The sequence below is a fragment of the Meleagris gallopavo genome, chromosome 1 (genome assembly GCF_000146605.3).
Source record: "Meleagris gallopavo isolate NT-WF06-2002-E0010 breed Aviagen turkey brand Nicholas breeding stock chromosome 1, Turkey_5.1, whole genome shotgun sequence".
NCBI lineage: Eukaryota > Metazoa > Chordata > Aves > Galliformes > Phasianidae > Meleagris > Meleagris gallopavo.
In genome coordinates, this window is record NC_015011.2 from 7039440 (window position 1) to 7059516 (window position 20077).

The 20077-nt window shown below is 40.0% G+C and overlaps 2 protein-coding genes across 2 annotated transcripts; one reads left to right on the top strand and one right to left on the bottom strand.

The window, feature by feature from the left end:
* Window positions 1-16: 16 nt before the first annotated feature.
* Window positions 17-10504, top strand: DCLRE1C (DNA cross-link repair 1C). The gene is made up of 14 exons (XM_003201850.4): window positions 17-171; window positions 262-313; window positions 1170-1254; window positions 2142-2201; window positions 2770-2825; window positions 3114-3215; window positions 3503-3575; window positions 3739-3879; window positions 4369-4470; window positions 5045-5181; window positions 5755-5809; window positions 6236-6324; window positions 7138-7238; window positions 8472-10504. The coding sequence occupies exons 1-14, from the start codon at window positions 63-65 to the stop codon at window positions 9452-9454; spliced, it is 2145 nt and encodes a 714-aa protein (XP_003201898.1). The 5' UTR covers window positions 17-62; the 3' UTR covers window positions 9455-10504.
* Window positions 10505-10767: 263 nt separating this feature from the next.
* SUV39H2 (suppressor of variegation 3-9 homolog 2) lies at window positions 10768-19811 on the bottom strand. Its single transcript, XM_010718077.3, has 6 exons — window positions 19796-19811; window positions 19572-19717; window positions 17959-18630; window positions 16569-16715; window positions 14924-15053; window positions 10768-13852 (listed from the first exon to the last, which is right to left on the bottom strand). The coding sequence occupies exons 1-6, from the start codon at window positions 19809-19811 to the stop codon at window positions 13743-13745; spliced, it is 1221 nt and encodes a 406-aa protein (XP_010716379.1). The 3' UTR covers window positions 10768-13742.
* Window positions 19812-20077: the final 266 nt, after the last annotated feature.

The following is a 20077-nucleotide window of genomic DNA, read 5'->3' on the forward strand; positions in this document are numbered from 1 at the left end:
AGGCGAGCTTTCCTTCCGATTGGCCGAGGCGGTGCGGGCGTAACGAGGCGGAAGCGGCCGCCATGAGCCGGTTCGGGGGCCGGCTACGCGAATACCCTCAGCTGTCCATCGACCGCTTCGACCACGACAACCTGCGCGCACGCGCCTATTTCCTGTCGCACTGCCACAAGGGTGAGCCGCCCTTCCTTCCCGCCCATCTCTATGGTATCTCCCCCACCCTGCGGCCATCCCCGCCCTGACCGCCGTGCCGTTTCTCCTCAGATCACATGAAGGGGCTGAGGGCGCCCGCCCTGAGGAGGAGGCTGCAGAGCAGGTATTGAATTGTATGGGAGAGAGCTAGCCGGCATGGAGCAGCAGCGCTGTAGTGAAAGCAGCCCAGCAGCTGAACGCGGGGATAACGGAGCTTCAGTGCCCGGGCTGTTCCTGGGCACTGTTCGGTTATTAGAGTACATGTTGCATCTCTTCAAATGCAAGCAAAGAATCGCTTTGATCACCAGCTCTCTTTGTGTGCTGCGCAAAAGCCAGACCGTTGTAGGATCCATTCGGTTTCCATTCTGCTGGCTGCGAACTGTCCCAGATGCCTAACCGTAGAGTCGTAGAATGGCCTGGGTTGAAAACGACCACAGTGATCATCTAGTTCCAATCCCCTGCTATGTGCAGGGTCACCAACCACCAGACCAGGCTGCCCAGAGCCACATCCAGCCTGGCCTTGAATGCCTCCAGGGATGGGGCATCCACAGCCTCCTTGGGCAACCCGTTCCAGTGCATTCTAGGGAAAGCATAGACATCTGGAGCAGACCTTGCTGTGTGTGCAAACAAGCTGTGATATCCGTACGTGTGACCATCTACAACAGGCTTTATTTATGCCTGCATAAAAATACACGTGCACAGACACACGTAGGTAAAATTTTGGGTCTGCTGCATTGAAGAAAAGCGTGCTCTGCAAAGGTGCAGCAGCTCCTCCTGATCCCACTTCAGGTTGGTGCAGCACAGCTACTGCTGGCTTGCTGTTTTGCAGGTCTTTTTTGGGTGACAGAGGAGCCTGTGTGTGTGTTTTGGTGTGCTGGGTGCTGGCTACTGATGCATCTTTAGATTGCTCCTTGCCTTTGCTTAAAAAGAACACAAACAAAAGCACTCATTCTTTTTTTTTTTTTTCCTTCTTCTTACAGCTTGAAAGTTAAGTTATATTGCTCTCCAGTAACTAAGGAATTACTGTTGACTAACTCAAAATATGAGTTTTGGGAGAATCACATAGTAAGTTTTCTTTTTTAATTTTTAAATTCCAAATGGTTTGAATTCTTAGTATAAAGTATTTTTTGACATGTATATCTGTGTTTTGGAGCAATCTGGGAGTCTGACAGTTGTCTGATTGATTTTTGTTTGTGATGGAGAAGCCATACGTTCTCAGCTTTTGTGAGTACCTGCTGGATGGATCACTTGGAAGTGCCCAGAAATTTGGGATGGGGTCTTCTGTGAATCCAGTCGTGCAGTAAAACCCACTGCTCTGAGCAGGCTGCTCAGCTGAGAAGCTGGAGGTCAGACCTAGAGGGGTGGTGACAAGAGTCTTTCACTTTGGCTTTTTCTTGGCAAGACAGCTGTATACAAATATGATGGGAGAGGCACAGATCATGTTGGAGGACTCTGAGTTAACATAGGGCATGCCAAAATAGGAAGATTAATTGCCATCTGTAAATTAGTCTCCTCTATACAAGCACAGGAAGGCTTGCTGCATGCAATTGGTGAACTCTGCTTCTGGTAATAGGGAACAGTGAGGAGAAGTTATGCTGCAGCATGGAGACCTAACCTTGCAAGATCACTGGTGTGCTCTGGGACTGGGGAGTTGAGCATTACAGTTATCTAAAAACAAGGCACGTGATCCCACCAGAGAAGTGTGACTGCTTACTGCTGAGAGTCCAGCATACTTTTTTAAGTGTGCACACGTTAATTGAGGTATCTGTGTTCCATTTTTAGAAATCAACCTTTTTATCCACTGGAAATAGAAATGTATGACTTTCTACAGGAAGTCAGCTTAATTTTACTATTCAGATATTGGCTATTTATTTGTTTACATAGTGAAATCTTATTCAAACGTGAACCATGATGTTCATTAAATCATGTGATGCATTTATTCACTGTTACAGGTTGCACTGGAAGTTGAAACTCCAACTCAGATTTCTTTAGTAGATGAAACAACTGGGGAGGTAAGTTACAAAGAAAGAAAAAGAAAAATTGTATGTTTGTAATAGTTGGTAAAGTTTATCTGTAACATCAGAAGTGGACAAGCTATTTTAAAATATACATTCTCCTTTTTTTCCTCCAAAATTTGTAGTTACATGAGTTCTTCTCCACTTTCCTTATTATCAGAGTGCATTTTCTGATAATGTCTTTCCTCTGTATTAGGGATCTCAAGTTTATGCATTGTTTCTGTGATTTTTCACCACATATTTAAGTGTAGAACTTGTAGGTCTGGTAGATCATCTCCAAGCAAAGCATATCCCAGGATGTTTCCATGTTTGTTTGCTAGGAACCAAAGAAATAGGGCTGTCTTCTGGCTGGCTGACTCTCATCAGCACCAACGTTCAGTCATCTCTTCTGCCATGAAAGGATGGTTGTTGCTCTCCAGGGCTTGTTGGAATGTGAAGAAGTCTTTTCATTCAAAATCAATGTGAAGTGATGCAGGTGGCTGTGGAAAGTCGCTTTCACTTTGTCAGAGACAGTACCAGTAGTATTCGTTCCAGTGTGAAAATAATGCTAACCCCTCTGTTGCAGAAAGAAGATATAGAGGTGACACTCCTGCCAGCTGGCCACTGTCCAGGATCAGTCATGTATGTCCTATTCAGTATTCTAAGTGTTTCTGCTGGGAGGTTTCTTTGTAGAGAACCTACAAAGTTCTCAATAAAGACTATGCTTGTGGATGCAGTGGCTAGCTGGGTTATCCCGGCCATACTGACTGAATTATTGGGTTTGTCTGAAATTACTCGAGGACAAAATTGAGCCCCATATTTCTGTTATGCCATATTCTGCTCACACAGACTTATATGAGCAAAGTAACAAATTGACACTTGACAGTTAATGCTTTTTATTGAGTTTGATGGAAGTGTTTCTCTTTGTAGGTTTCTGTTTCAAGGTGAAAATGGCACTGTGCTGTATACAGGGGATTTCAGGCTTGCAAAAGGAGAAGCAGCCAGAATGGAGCTTTTGCATTCAGGGACCAGGTATGAGAAAAAGCAGTAGCATTTTAATTCAGTTCTTGGTGAGTTTTGTCTATCTGTGGGATTTAGAACAAATAAAAGATCATATGAACATGGGCAATTTGGGAATTATTTCATATATATGTATATTTTTATTAAATATATTTGCAGTAAGGAGTTCAGTTACAAGCTTCTTTTGACTTGTTCTTTGTAACAAAGAGGAAGAATTGCATCCTTTTTGAGGACAGAGGAAGTAGTGCATCTTAGTGCTGCAATGCATTGCTCACTCTGATATCACATTTCTCTTTCAGAGTAAAAGACATCCAGAGTGTTTATTTGGACACCACTTTTTGTGATCCTAGATTTTATCATATACCAAGCAGGGTAAGTCTAAATAGGCTGTGAAAGGTCCTAAAGCCACTAATAAATTAATGAGCCTTTTTTTTTTGGTTAAATCTTGAAAATGTGAAGTGATATTGCCTATCAAATCGTAGCACTTTACAGATATCTTCTGAGACAAATCACAGTGTTTTTCTACACCTTTCAGGAGGAGTGTTTGAATGGGATCTTAGAATTAGTGCGAAGCTGGACCTCGCTCAGTCGCTATCATGTTGTGTGGCTGAATTGCAAAGCTGCTTATGGATATGAGTATTTATTCATAAACCTCAGTGAGGAGCTTGGAATCAAGGTAATTGTTTTAGAACAGATTCTGTGTGATAACTACCAACCAAACTGGAAATGGCCATTTAGAGAACTACTGTATGTGAATGGTGTGCACACCATGCTTAAAAAAAAACCTACGGTTGTGCTCAGAAGTGAGTTAACTATTTGGTTTCATGGTGATGGTGACATCTACTGGAACATCTAGACTCTCAAGGGAGAAGTTAATCCCCATTTTTACCTCTCTCCTTTATATCTTGTAAAATTCTTCTCATTTGCACAACATAAATAGCAGATGCATTCTGATTTTCTCTGATGAGTGCTCAGCCCTTTGTAGCATAGGAGGTTCATTCTGCTTGTTCTGTCTATCCAAGACACTTCTCCACTTGAATATTTACAAGTTACCCATTAATAAATCCCTACTGGCATTTGTTGAGAACAGAACCATATCTGTGCTCTAGCTGCAGTTTGGCAAACGCAGTGAACTAATTAAGAGTAAACTCTGCCTTTTTTTTAGGTGCACGTGAATAGGCTTGATATGTTCAAAAATATGCCAGAAATCCTCTACCATATAACTACAGACCGATACACTCAGATTCATGCCTGTCGACATCCTAAGGTGTGCATCATTTTGGAAAGCCTTTGCTAATCTTGCTATAAGGAACTGATTGTAGATGTTTTGTTGCTATCCTAGAGCAAACTTGGCCCAAATAGTTGCTTGATGCGGTAGAAAATGAGAATTTTAGCAGGTTAAGGCTTTTTTTTTTTTCCTTTTAATTAGAAAATATAATAGCTGATGCTAGAAATAGTTGAACTGCATTTTGAAACTTGTTAAATGAAGTAAGACAAACAGCAGACTGAATCAGTCAGGTACTGTTCATTTTCATATATCAAAACCAGCCTGTATGATGCCTCCTGCAGCCATGCACTGTGTGCTTGTAATTTATGGCCCTCCCTTTCCACCGTGTCTGAAGCTGAAGGCTGCAACTTGAAAAAGTGGCAAGTAGAACTGTAGATGGCACCGGGGCATTGGTCTTCGATTTGCTTTGTCAGCTATGAAAGTAGAATGCAACAGAGAAGAGATGGTATTCAAAAGAACTGGAAGTGAAAATTTGGTTTGGCTAGATACTATGTGGCTTAATTTCTTGGGGAAAATACCAAGACTGGACTTAATTTGATTTTGTATTTGACAGGATGATGACTATTTTCGAGGGAACAGACTGCCCTGTGGAATCACTTGCCAAAATGGAACTCCCTTGCACGTAATTAGCATCAAACCCTCCACTATGTGGTTTGGAGAAAGGATCAAGAAAACCAATGTAATAGTGAGGTGAGCATTCCTATAAAGAAAGGTTGAGGGAACTGGGCTTGTTTAGCTTGGAAAAGAGCAGGCTCTGGGGAGACTTCATTGTGGCCTTCCAGTACTTGAAGGGAGCATAAAAACAGGAGGGGAAACGGCTGTTTAAGAGGGTGGATGGTGATAGGACAAGGGGGAATGGTTTTAAACTGATGCAGGGGAGGCTTAGGTTAAATATTAGGAGGAAGTTTTTCACCCAGAGGGTGGTGACACACTGGAACAGGTTGCCCAAGGAGGTTGTGGATGCCCCATCCCTGGAAGCATTCAAGGCCGGGCTGGATGTGGCTCTGGGCAGCCTGGTCTGCTGGTTGGTGACCCTGCACATAGCAGGGGGGTTGAAACTAAATGATCACTGTGGTCCTTTTCAACCCAGGTCATTCTATGATTCTATGAGCATTAGGCCATACAGAAATTTTAGGTGTGTGTCCTGCCAACGTTTTATGTAACTGAATCTCAGAATGGACTGTTATGGATTAAATTAATCTTGCCTGTTAAGTGAGCTTGAAAACCAGCTAATTTATGTGCCTCTTATTTTTCTTTTTGTAGGACTGGAGAGAGTACCTACAGAGCTTGTTTCTCTTTCCATTCTTCATACAGTGAGGTTTGTATACTTGTAGTACTGAGTAGACTGAAAGGGATGTTCTCATCTGCAAAATGTAAGGACTTGAAGTCCAGTAGGAAGAATGCAAGGCTGATGAGATCTGCAGTAGTGAGGATGGTGAAGCACTGAATTATGTTCCCAGGGAACTTGTTGGAGTCATCATTGCTGGTTTGTCAGACGTTTTCTTTCAGAGGTGGTGATTGTCTGTGTAGTTGGTGATACTGTGTGGTGGTTAGGTGAGACTGAATTCTTAGCATCCTTTCAGACCTGTGTTATTGTTACACTTCCATAGTGTTTGACTTAGGGGTCATATCATTCTTTATATCAGACAACTGGAGAGTACTCACTGTGTTTGTGCAGTTTTTAAGTGGAATTGTTAACTGTTGATGCAATTTCTTAAGCTATTTCTCCTTCTCTTCAATTTAGATTAAGGATTTTTTGAGCTACATCTGTCCTGTGAATGTGTATCCCAACGTATTACCAGTGGGTGGGTCGGAAGACAAAGTTATGGAAATGTAAGTGACAGTAAGCTGACTTGTGAGTGAAGGTTACCTAATCCGTGCCCTTATAAGGATCACAACTTTCCTGAATCCCTGCCTTTCAAGCAGGCCAGTGCCTTTTGCTTAGCTCTACTGATAATGCAGTTTTGTTAAGCTATATTCAACTCTCTAAACTTCTTTCTTAGTTATAGTTATATCTATGTATAGAGGCTTTTTTGATAACTGTGTTTGGGTGGCATCTGAATATTCATTTATCCCACTTTCTTTACCTATTGACCTATTTCTGTTTGTCAGTACTATTTGCTGAGAAGAAAGAATTTCTTTGGGCACTTTGAGCTCCCAGTCTCTGTGCAGGCACCCATGTACAGTATCACACAGGCCTGTAGTCACGTGCTGCTAAAGGTCGTGGCAGCTTAGTTGTGTTATGGAGTAGAATAGTAGTGATATTACTCAGTGTGAACAAAATGAGGACTTGTTTCTTTGCTCCTTTTTGTTTTTTCCTTAATAGGAAAGGAGATACTTTGCAATAATTGAATAAACCTGCAGTCAGATTTTCAACTCTGTCATCTTATCTTCTCTAAACAAGAGCCTAAAATATAGTTTACAAATGCTGTACATGTTAAGGTAAATAAATGTCAGATCTTTTTTTTAGCATTTTAAGCTGTCTCAGCTCACCAAAGTGGCAACCTTTTCCCCACCTATTGCTGCATTTGCTTTCACACTTTTGCTGCAGTGCCTGTGAAAGGAATGAAGCAATGTCAAAAGAGTTGCTTTTGTGCCTGAAAATATCTGCCGAGTTCTCAATACTGATTTCTTCGTTTACCTCAGATTACAGCCGTTATGCAGATCATACAGGAGAAACACAGAACCCAGGTACAAGCCCCTAGGAACACTGAAGAGAGCCTGCAAAAGAAACTTATCTGATACAGGTGAGAAGTTCTGATGGTGGTACTGTCCCTAAATGAAAGTGAAAGACTAGAGGTGCCAAAAGCCACGGTGCTCACTATGTGTCCAAAGCAATAAAAAAAGTACAGCTAGAAAAGAGAAATGGAAATTAAATGAAATCAGGTTTCATGAGGGTGATAGTAAAATGCACTGAATTGCAGTTTTAAAATGTACTTAACAGTCTGCACGTTTTTAGGATTCTGTTCCACGATTCTAGACTATCACTAACAAAGCTAGTTTTAAACATCCCTGCATCACATCCTGTGTTGTGGAAGGACTGTGTGGTATTTCAGAAGAATTGGTCCTCTTCATTATCTTGAACAGTTGGCTTTTTAGCACCTAGTATCTTTTTGAAATTCTGGTGGTTGCTATATACACCAGTGGGTGCTACATAAAGCCTCTGGAAACCCACATAACCAGAGGATGACTTTGGGCCTGCTGCATTCTTTTCAGCTCTTTTTGAAGTGCCAGGTATGCAAGGTTGATGTAGTCTTGGCAAAACATGACTGAGGTCTGGATAAATGAATCCACATCAGTATCCACTAGCACTGTGTGTGATCTGCACCATGCATATGAAGGCCAGAGGGGCACCTGCCCTACCAGCTTATAACTGTTGACCTGTTGGCTTTATGTTCGAGTCAGCCCTTGTTCAAAACATGGAAGAAATTACATTAGTTCCTTCAGCAACAAGAATTTTATAGTTGTTTGACAGCCCTAGAGACCTCTTTAGTTCTGTGATTAAATTTCTCCTCATTCTAGTATAAAGAGTTCTGGTTTTTGTGTTTATGTCTAGCAAGCAGAAATAACTTTGCTAATAACATGCAGCCTATTTCCTCTAAACAGTACCTTTTGCTGATGTATTTCTTCTCCTTTTTAAGTATCTGATTTGGCAAGTAATGGCTCTGAGGGATACTGTTTAAGAGGTCTCCTTTACCTGTGCAGTCACTGTTCCTACAGAATGCTAGAACTTAAGGCCTCTAGTCAATGAAGAAGGCTCTGATGGAATTCAGTTACACTGTGAGTAATGGAAACCAAAATGGTAGAATTAACTGCTGTAGATTGTAAGGTTTTAGGCAAGGTAAGCATGCTCACTAAAGTCCTGCTAAGCTTCCCTTTGAGTTAAATTACTTTATTAAATTATCTTCTGTCCAAACTTCGCTCTCAATAAATTTTGGTTGTTTTTTTTGGTTTTTTTTGTTTTTAAATTTCCTTGACAGATGAAGATGAGCTCTTTGATACAGAACCAACCTTTGCAAGGCCTAAGATTGCAAAATATCAGGGAGAAGAAAGTAAGCCATCCAAAACTGCACAGTCTGAAAATGCTGAAGGAAACATAAATGAGAGCACAGAAAGCTACAGAGCAAACACAACTTATACCTCTCTCAAGGTAGACTTCGTGGACTGTGAGGAGTCAAATGATGATGATGATGATGATGATGATGACAAAGAAGATGATTCTGAAAAAAACACAGCTCAGGTTCTTTCCCATGAGCCAGATGCCAATTCCTTAGCAAGTTGCAATGGAATATCTAGCAAGCAACAGGAGTCTAATGCTGATATCCCTCGCTGGGATATGTTTTTTAAGTGTAACAAAGTAGATGAAAGCTCTGAAAATGAGGACAACTTCCCATCTTCAGCAGATGCTGGTGGGTCCCAGTCACTCTTCAGTGATTCGGATGGAGTGAGTGACTCAACTCACATCTCCTCCCAAAATTCTTCTCAGTCGACACACATATCAGAACAAGGGAGCCAGGGCTGGGATAGCCAAATAGACACAGTTCTCATTGCCTCCCAAGAGAGAAATGCTGCTGACTTTGGCTACTTCAGCAGATGTGGCAGCAGAACAGCTTTGCCATCGCACGAGACTCCCATGGACGGCCAAGCTGACAACAATAGGTGGAAACCACTTGGCCAAAATCCATCCTGTGCTTCTGATGTCATCTGTGACTTGAAAATTGAAGACTGTGATGAAGATGCAGAAGCTGGCACTGCTTCAGCTCAAGATCTGCTAGTGGAAATAAGTGACAGTTCCAGGACTCCTGATTTAGAACTGAAGAGGGACTTTCAGAGCTCCTCTGACTTTGAAATCCCCTTAACTCCAGAAGCTGAAATACCTCAACGAGATAAACTGCACTACTTATACAAGAAGCTAGCAGCAGGTGAAAGCATAATGAGAAAAAACTCTCCTGAAAAGAGGTAGAACTGATTGTATCATGATAATAGTGAAATTTGTTCTTTAAACATGAAATTATTCTTCCTTTTATTGTTGTTATTTGCATTTATGCTAATCTATGCAATTTTTGTACTACAATTACAAATAGACTTCTGCAGTCTGTATAACTTTATTGTTCTTTCCATGAAATATTGAAAGTGTTTCTGAAAAGAACCATAAAAGCATTCTACCTCCTAAGGCTTGGTTCTCCAAGGCTGTAACTAGATAGAAAATAGATCAAACAGAGCTAGAGGTGAAACACTAAATTAAATTTAGTGTTTTCTTTTATCATGAGCTCTAAGAGTTTGCCTTCTACACGTGATCTCAAACTTTAATATAATACCACATGTTTAACTATGGGGGGAAGAATATGGCATCTTCCCTGAATGGCCATGCAAACACTGAAATGAGCTGCACTTCAACTTTCTGAAACCCCAACTTTTCACTGTGGTTATTTTAAAGAACTGCAGAACAGAGGAGCCAATGACAGCAGTGTTTTTGTAAAATCAAACTCATCTCTCTTTAAACCGAGCAGATAACGTATCTCAGTGCCTGTGGTTTAAATCTAACACACAACCACCAACTTGTCAATTCCTTTGTTTTGGTTTGGCATTGCAGCTTTGGGTTTTTGTTAAACTTCAATCCTTTTAGGAAAAAAAACCCAAACGACAGAAGTAACCTCTGAGTTTCCCAATCCACGAGGCTTAAAGCCTAGATAATTAAAAAGACTTTCAGTGTGACAGCTGTCCACACTGCATACATCTGTTTTTCTGGTATCTGGAGTGAAATGCAAACGTTAAAAAAACAGCATCCTGCTATTGCAGACAGTTGCAGGGAAAAAAACTGCTATAATCTGTGTATGATTTGAATTATATTCAAATCTGTGTTTTCTCCACTGTCACTTTGCCTACTCTCTGTTCCTGGGATTTGTTTGAAGTCCAAAATACAGATCTATCAACTTTTTTTTTTTTTTAAGCAGGCTAAAATGAATGACACTGCTGTCGTATCTACCTTTGAATAAAGTCATGGAGAGCAGAATTCTGTCTGTTGGCTTGATTCCTTAACTGTAGGATAAATTTCAGATCAGGGCTCAGTTTACAGCGTGCTTCAGTAGATGGGAGCCCCACTTATTTATACCAGTTCTAATCTGCCTGAACTAAATAGGAAACACACTATTTCCTCATGACTGCTCAACTACAGTCCTCTCAGTGCAAACACATTCGTGTATAGGACAGCAACAAACTGCACTCTTAAAGCTGACAGAGTGAGATGTTTTCTTCCCCAAAAATGACAACAGCAAGAAAAAAAAACTAAATTTAATTTATTTTGTCAAAAACTGTAGGAAGATAGCAATACTAGAGATCACACATTATGAGAAGAAAATGTTCCTGAGCTTACAAACTGCATATGCTAAAGTACACAGTCCTAAGACATACATTAGAAATAACCCAAAGATTGACTTGATTTAACTTTGAGATTAAATAAATAGACAATCTTACAGATAATGTTGCAGCATTAGTTCTGCTACCTCAGAAATAAACCCAACAAAAACAATAAGCCAGATGACAAAGCACAGGTTACCTGACTCTTAAGAAGTACACATGCACCACTGAAGTAGTGGCCATGAAGATGCTAACAGACCACAAAGCGAAACAAAGGCAGAAGCTAGGCTGGTTTAGGCTCCTTAAGAAATGGAAAATACCTTTCTTCTTCTTTTCCAATCTGGCAATTTCCCCCCTGAACTCATAGAAACAGCAAAAGGAATTTTAAAAGTGATGCAGTATTCCGTTAAGCTCAGTTATCAACTGCAAATGCACTGAATACATAAACACTGTTCAGTGTTCTAAATTAGAAACTGGATATGTGATTTTACTTCAAATAAATACAAAATACTGTTACCTCCTAGAACATAAATTAAAGGTCCTTTATTTAACACACAAGAGGTAACATACATATCCTTATAGAACAACAGTGTTTGTCACTTCAATGCTGGTGATAACATATACTGCCTTGGGAAAAAGGCAGGCACGGAACTCAAGTACAACTGGTAAGACTTTTATCTTAGAACGTGTATTTATTTGTGATTTTTAAATCAAAGAGGGTGGTAAACCATTCTGTCAACTTGCACAGCAGAGGCCAGAGAAACCGATGTGGCAAGGAATCTACGTCTTGCTGCAGAACTCTTGCACTCCTGCACCGAGGAAAGGCTGCAGACTGCAGCAGATTCAGGAGCTGGACGTTGCAGATTCCATCCGTGTGGAATGCATTTCTAAATTGGGCTACATGCAAGAGAAAGCAAACAACTCCAAATGACAGAAGATAATCTAGAGTTTGTTAAAGTTCCAACATTCCACATCAATAAATTAAAAATTGTTGGAGAAGTGACATTTTATAAATGGATTAGATTGAGCATTTATCCAAGTGTGTGGATACAGCCGAGCCTGTTAATGTCAAATTTTAAACATAAGCAAGTTTCCTCCTACTCATGTAAAACAATAATTTCAACGTGTATCTCTTTGTGTTGTAGATTACAAAACTCAGACAGGACTTGCAGTGGCCCACGCTCTTCGCTCCAACTGTGAAACTGATTTTAATGTCTCTAAGCATAAAAAAATGACATTTTTTGCCAAAGAGCCAGATGTTCAGTGCCAATGCAACGGTGCTTCTTAATCAACAGACAACCTGTGTTATCCTCTGAAACACTCTTCTTGGAGTGCTGGGAACTAGCGTGAAGTTTAAGGCATTTTCTAACAAATTAAGGAAACTGATACGTGCTGGGTACTTGACTTCATTCACCTGAGACAACAGCTGTGCACCTTATAAAGGCAACTAGCTGACCTATGATACATAGCTAGCATCCATTTAGGGAGCAACAACATTCTGCCTGACTGTCAACGTTTTGTAAGCAAGTATTTGTAAGCAACATGCAAGTTTTACAAGCTTTTTTTATCCATGAGAAATAAGCCCTTCAAATATCCCCAGAGCATGGACCTTGGTTGTAACTCCACTCATAACCAAACTCAAGTGCTTTTCAGTGTCTTTGAAGCCAAGCAAAACGTAGCACATACTATGAACAGATCAAGACAACTTTAAGGTAATAATAATAAAATGATTCAAGCAGCTGAAGAACAGTATTCTTCTCAGCCTTTACATTCAAGAACATGTTACAAATGACTACAGCAAATGGGTAGCTCAACCCTAGCCTAACTTCACTGAAGTTAATATTTTTGCAACACGAGAAAAATAGGCCTAATATCTTAGAAATCTGTCACTAGGTTAAAAAAAAAAAGTCACAGTATGTAAAAACTTAAGCAAAAACAACTGTTAATACAAATCAATTCCCAGGCTATTTCTACACCTAACAGATAACTAAGTATATCTCCAGAATGCATCAGTGTTGATGGGCAATAGGCTGCTTTCCTTAAATTACTTTATTTTCTATTCCCAAACTGTAGCCAGTTTTTTTTTTTTTCCAGCAATGACTGCCAAATTTCTGCAATGAAGACAAAACTGTGTGTGTTACCAATAATAACCAAATATTTACAAATTCTGTGCAGAAAAGAAGACCTCCTACAGGATCTGAACTAAAAGTCAGAACGTAATGATTTAAGAAATTCTATTCATAAAGCTTCTAAACAACATGACATCAGATAAAGATGTTTAAGACCCCCAGACTCAACTAATACCGATGATTTTATTGTGTGGAATTCAATGGAGCTTTTCCAATTTGCATTCCTCTGAGCCGCCTTCTAGTCGTGGTCCGATGCCTCTCATCGTGGTGCCATAGATGTTACTGCTACTCTCTCTCTCAGCCTTTAACATACCACCACAAAAAAGAAAAAAAAGAAAAAGAAAGGAACTGTCTGCTATGATTTAGGAACTCAAACTGAATGCCTTCTAATACCTTCTTTGCAAGGTACAGAAAATCTGCAACACCACTTTTTCTCTCTGAAATCAGCTCCTAAAAGGCCTACCACTGTGAGCTTACATTTAATATTCAGAATCAAGGTACATTTTAAAGAGTTTTCTTACCATATAGTTTACTGCTTCCTAAATAACGATGATAGAAAAATTAAATTTTAATCCACATTATCAGTTTCAACCTGAAACACTAGATCTCTTTCTTTGGCCAATGCCATTTCAATTACAAACATAACATCTTGTTTTCGTTGTATCTGTTTCCATGAGCTGTAAGAATAATATATGTATGAAAGAAGAGTCTCCTTAAAACTCTTTTAGAAGAGAACAAAGTATTTGTGACTTTGGGTACTCAAACTCAGTTGAGATAACCTCTGCAACAAACAGCTCCACATTTACAGACTGTTCTGATCCTCTTTCTGGATGGGCTGAGACCATCAGCAGAGTCTGAAGTCAGATCTATAGAACCTGTGACACAGACAAACACAAAGAAGGACATTTTAATGGAAAGACTGAAATTGAGCTAGGGATTCAAGAGAGACAAATGGCTTCAAAAAGCCTTCTACCACCCCAGCTCTTAAAAAAATGGTGTGTGAAGCTATGCTGAATTCTATCAACACCCACATTACAACTGCTTATCCAACACTTGTCACACATGTCAGGATCCAAAGCTCAATGAACTCAGAACCTTCAGGCTCAAGCCTATAGGCATATACTGGTCAGCTGAGACTGCAGTCTGCCTTGAACATCACTATCACAGACACCACAAAAAAAAGGGGAGTTTTTTAAAATAGATTTCAATAAAAGAACTTGGTCAATATTGAAAGAGAGCTTCTGCAAGAATGTGGTACAGCTCTGGAGCATAAAAATACTTCTTTGGAAATTAAATAGCTGGGAAAACAATATATTGTGGCTTAGTGGTTTGCAAGCATGCAAAACTTGACACACAGAACACCACTGCCAACCAGATTCAAATGTTTTATACTGTACTGGGAAAAAAAAAAGGAACTCCTGAATGGAAAGATAGTTAGCAAAGAAGCTGATAATATTTTACCAAGAGTATTTCTTCCTGAAGTCTCTGCATAACAATCACTGTACACACCTACGGTATCTTACATCACTCAGCTGTTACAATTGCCTTCATAACTGTCAGTTAGAAGCAGCTGCTTCTAAGGAGATTCTTTAAAAAGTGGTTTACCTGAAATGCCAGCTTCAATAAAGGGAAGCTTTTCTACACGTCTCCAAATATGTTTTTTGTCCTGACCATTATTTTGAGCAGCCCTGCGACAAATCTTTAAAGCAAGCTACCTTGTCAGAGGTTCCAACCACAACCCCTTGCTCTGAACCAGGAGTGCTGATGGAAGTAATGCACTAGAGGTGCACACAAAGCTTCTGGTTGTGCGCTGTCTGCGCTGTCAGTGAGGGACATCTGTTCTAGTGAGATGCAATGCCTGACCTAAAACATTGACATTAGTCAGACTGCAACAAAATTAGCCAGTGCCCCCTACTTCCCTCAAGAGCAATGTAAAACCTGCAGACCTTTCATCTGGTAGTCAAAGGTCAGCTCTTCTCCAGCCTTGATGGTTCTTGTGGAAAACAGTGCTATTCGAGGAAGACGCAGGTCAAGGTTATCGATAAATACATTGAAGACTTGAAGATTGGGATCACACTGTGAAGCAAAAATTAATGTAGTTTCTGTTAAAAAATGCACAGTAAGTTTCACTGAAGGATTCAGCAAAAGGAGAAATGGTTCTTAGTGACAGAAGTCTAAAAAAACTAGTCATCTATCTTCTGAAATCAACAGTTCTGAAATAGCGTTAAAGGAGAACACTCAGAGCTTAAAGCAGAGCACTTTCAAGAAAGCAACTTTCACACAGTACAGACTACAATGATACCTAACAGCCTATGTAAAATAACTGTAACTTCAAAATATGGCAACAAATCAGACAAAGGTTAAGATCTACTTATTAAATCCACAAAAATAATTGATAGGCTTAATAATACCAATAATAAGCTGAAAGAAAAACAACCTAGCACCTTAAGCCACACAAACGTAAATGCAGAATAATGAGTGTAAACATTGCTTCTAGGCCAGAAATAATATTCTCATACTGCAGGTAACTATTTTTAATTGCTAATCTGAGCTTTGAATGATCCGTTACAGGCAGGAGGAGCAGTGTCAGGCAAACTAAGCATGAGCTATAAGCTGCTTTCTCATTTTTGACAGATGAAGTTTCAGAAGACAGCAGTCACTAAAACACTTGTTAAACTGCACACGTGCTTTTTAAAAGAAAAGCAGATCCTATATTACAAAGCCAAACTTGAAGTTAGACTTTTAACTTTACAAGTGCAAGAATACTTCATTTCCATTTCCAAAAGCGAAGAGCAGGCTGTACCTAAAACTCTTCATGCTTTTCCCCACCAAGCCTGCATGAAATACCGATGATGTCATCAGCTCACAGATCTGAAGATGTGAGTGTACTGTATTTGTACAACAGAGACTGCATACATCAGTAACAAGCACATCATTATTGAACTAAACATCACTATAATTTCTTCACAAACGCAGGTCAGGTTTCATTTTTTCATGTACTTCACATCAACAGCAAATAAAACACAACAAAAAATTTCCTGTCTAAAATCTACTTTTACATTCCCTGGCAAGTTTAGATTTCATACCGAGAAGGAAAAAAAGTTGCTCACAGAAGAGAAATACCAAAGAATGCATAGGATTTTTTTCTTTTTTCCAGCTACTAATGTTTGATGATAACAGTTCACATCCCTAGAAATTCTGCTCTGCTGCAAAACAACGCAGCAGTTCCATCATCTCTGACTCCTCACTAATTTGATTACGAATTTCTCACGTGTTAGGCCTTCCAGTCACTTCAACAAACAAACCAACCCTATTTTGCTTGTCTAGAACCAGCAGATTCGGTGACTACCCTACAACCTACACTTTGTGCAGCCTTACATTCCCAGATTCACTCTGAGTAAAAGTAAGTATTGCATTCTACTCATTACACTGTGCTGTCTAATTGCCTGGACTGTGTTGGCAGGAAAACCTTCAGAAAGAATTGTGAACACACTATTGAACACACTATGAAAATATTAGCAGTAGGAGAAGATATTTCTGGCCCAATAAGGATAATTCTCTAAGTACTTAGGATATAAACCAAGGTCTTACACTGTGATTCACAAAGTGGGACACGTTTCCGTATCGAGCTGCATCTACTGTAAACTCATCTGAGTCATAGTCCAAATCAAACAAGTACGTATTCCCCTGGTTGTCATAGAATTGGCCTCGTCTCTCTGCTTCCTCACTTGTAATCACCTACAAAAATACAAAAACAAAGAGAAACCTGCATCATATTATTAACTATTACTAAATTAAAATAAAAATTAAAATCACAAGTTAGAAAAATTTTGCTTAGGAAAAAAAAACACATTTGCTTTTTTTCAAGTTGAAATAGTAGCATTCTGTATATAATGAATAAAGAATACACGTATAGAGCTAAATTAATTAATTAGTGACTGCGGCTTCTTTGGATGTAACTTGTCTGTGGCTGATGCATAGCACTCTGACTCAGGAACAAATAAAAATATAATCACCGAGTTAAGTATTTGGACATTGGTAAATGCTAACCAGAGGTGGAAATCCAGAGGAGCAGAAGAACTGCAGCAATGTTTGACAGAAGCCACAGCTTTAACAACTTTGTCTGCAGCCCACTACATTAAAGGTATCCCATTGAGAACAATCAGCAAGGAAATCACAATTTGGCAGCAGGACAGACATAAAAAGGGAAAAAATATTTTATTTTTCTGACAGGCCACATCTCTGCTTTAAGCAACGCAGTACTGCAATCACAGCAGCATGCTCACAGGAATTAATTTAAAGGGTACAAACCCGACAATTTGGGAGACTTGGGGCATGAAGCATGGAGGTAATATAGTGAAGACCATAAGCATTTGTAGCAGGGACAGAATGACTTGTTTTGAGTCATCGTATCAGCAAAGCAGATACGTGGCAGACAGGATTGGAGAGGCTGCCAGCAGCAGCTGATGCAAAGGGCCCTGAAACATAACAGAGGCTGAACCAGGTAACACAAACTAATAAGAGGAACTCAAGCATTAAAGTTCTTTTCTGAAATAGCATGAGACAAGCTATGCAGACAGAACAGAAATGGGATGACAGACTGGGTGCAGAGTCTGGTAACAACTGTGCCTGGGGAACAGCAAGAACTACAATAAAGATATGGAAAGAATGAAGAATGCGACTGCCAAGAAAGAAAAAGAGGACCCATTTTTAGAAATGCTGAAATTTTGAAATAATTATCAAAAATACTTATTTACTTATGTGTTCTCTTCTTATCCAGCCTCTGGAATGGAGAACATTTTGGACAATATAATTTTAATATAATTTATAATATAATGCCAGCACAAATGTCTATTCAGTGTATTCTTCCACTCAAAAGTAGACTTATACAGCTGAAGTCAGGAAGTGATAAAACTGAAAGCTCATCAAGATTTTCTCTTGTTTTCTCCTTCAAAATAACCCGTATGAGATAAATACATACCTCTCCAACATACTCCATCACAAAACTGTTGGTCTTAATTTTCTGAAGTGTTTTCACTCCCCAGCCTCGGCCGTTGTTAGTTCTGAAGATGCAAAGAGAATATTGTGTACCTTTCTGTACTATCCTATTAGGGCAGTCAGGACCACACCTACAAAATGAATTGCATTCATAGATGGGCAAGCCAGGCTGGATTTTCAGCTTCTTTCGTTTATTATAAGCCAAAATAAAACCAGCTTCTTTTGGACAGCACTTCTCAGCAGGGCAGTCTGAGCATTCACAGCCAGTTGTTATTCCATTTATTACGTTTATCCCCGGAGCAGGCTTATACTCATTAATGTAATAGAAGTCTATAGGAGGACCTTCAAGATCCACAGTGTTTTCTACCAGAATCATTCCTTTATGATTCTTTTTCCTGTTGAGTTCTTCCTTCCATCTCTGCAGAGCTATTCTTTGTTTAGCCTTCTTTACAATGTAATCTGCAACTGCAGGTTTCAAAGCTTTTACACTGTTTCTCACTTTCAGTGCTTTGCCTTCTTTCATCCGAGATAAGTATTCATCTTTGTCACTAAGGAAGTTTTCAAGAAGTTTTGGGCATTTCAGATTTTTCTGAGGTTCCCAAGTATTTGAAGATTCTGGCCATCCTTTCCATTTCACAAGATAGTATTCTTTGCCCTTTAAATACAGAAACAGATAACAGATTTAGCCATGATTCAATTCACCAAAATACAACATCATAGAGTGCTAGTGCATGGTACAGAAAGGTCTTGATGTCCACATAACAATTAGAACTGAGAGAAAAAGAAAAAAACAACTTTTCTGTGTGCAAGTTAATTTATAGCACAATTTTGTGCACTTTACGTATCAGCTCATGGGGCATGGAAGTACACAGCTTGAAGATCTCAGATCACAAACGGCTAAGCAGGGGGATGCTAGTATCTTAAAGCAGTTAAGTTATGCTATCTGGCTGTATGACTTACATGTATAGGAAGAATATAGTTGTATCACACAAAAAAACCCCAAGAAATCCTAAACTTTTCTAACACCTAACAAACACTGTTTGTCGTATATCAACTGTGCTCCTAAAGAAGAAATCTGTTCAAAATGCTTAATGCTGTATTTACAGTCCAGAAGCACATGCTTGGTATTCATTTTAGAAGGGCCAACTGTAATAACAGTAACAATGTCAAATCCTGATGCTGAGTTTCAATGGCAAGACCAAGCCGTAGGAATCCAGTTGCAGCACACAGCACTAACTTTTCAAACAGACTACAACATTGCAGAGAAAAATGTACACAGCTGCAAACAGAGAAGGATCATAATACATAACAAGTTACAACCTAAAAGCGTCAGCGTTTTGCTTTACTTCTAGATACAAGGTGAAACATTTTATGCTCCAGAATCTCCATAATTTCAGAACAGAAAGGCTTCCTTCAGCACACTGAACGTGCTCAGCTACACCACTTTCTATTTGCAAAGTTCAGAAGGTATTTTGTTCGGTGTCAACAACCTTGTGCTGGCAGCCTGCTGCTTTACATCACGGGCAAAGCCACCTCGGTCTGGCTTCCAAATTGCAGCTGAAAGAGCGATCAGGTCCGTCTGCGTGTTTCTCTTACCTCTTCTACCTTGTAGTCACACAAATATTCCACCTCATAACTCTTTAGACTCTTGTTGGTGATTCCAATGGATTTACATCTCAGATTTTCCTTCCTACATAATTCTTGGAGGGTCTCATGTGAAGCTAGACATGGCACATACCAAGCTACAATAAGAAAATCGGTAAAGAATCCTATTTAATGTCTCGGCTGAACGGAAACCATCCCGCACTGCTTCGCCTCACCCCGGAGTCCCCACATTACCGCCTCGTGCGCAGCCACACGTCTCACACTGAGCGCTGCTCTAAGGGGCAAAGCCAAACACAACGGCTCCCTTCCTGAGCCTTCCTCGGGCACGGATGTGCGCGTACCGATACACACAAAAAAACAACCCTGCCGGAGGGCACACACCGCAGCACCAGACTTCTGCAGATGGAAACCGCACGAGGAACGGAACGGGATAACTGCCGTATAATGGAAGCTCCCCGGAGGGGCGAGCGGGCAAGGAAGGATTAGGCCTCGCCCCG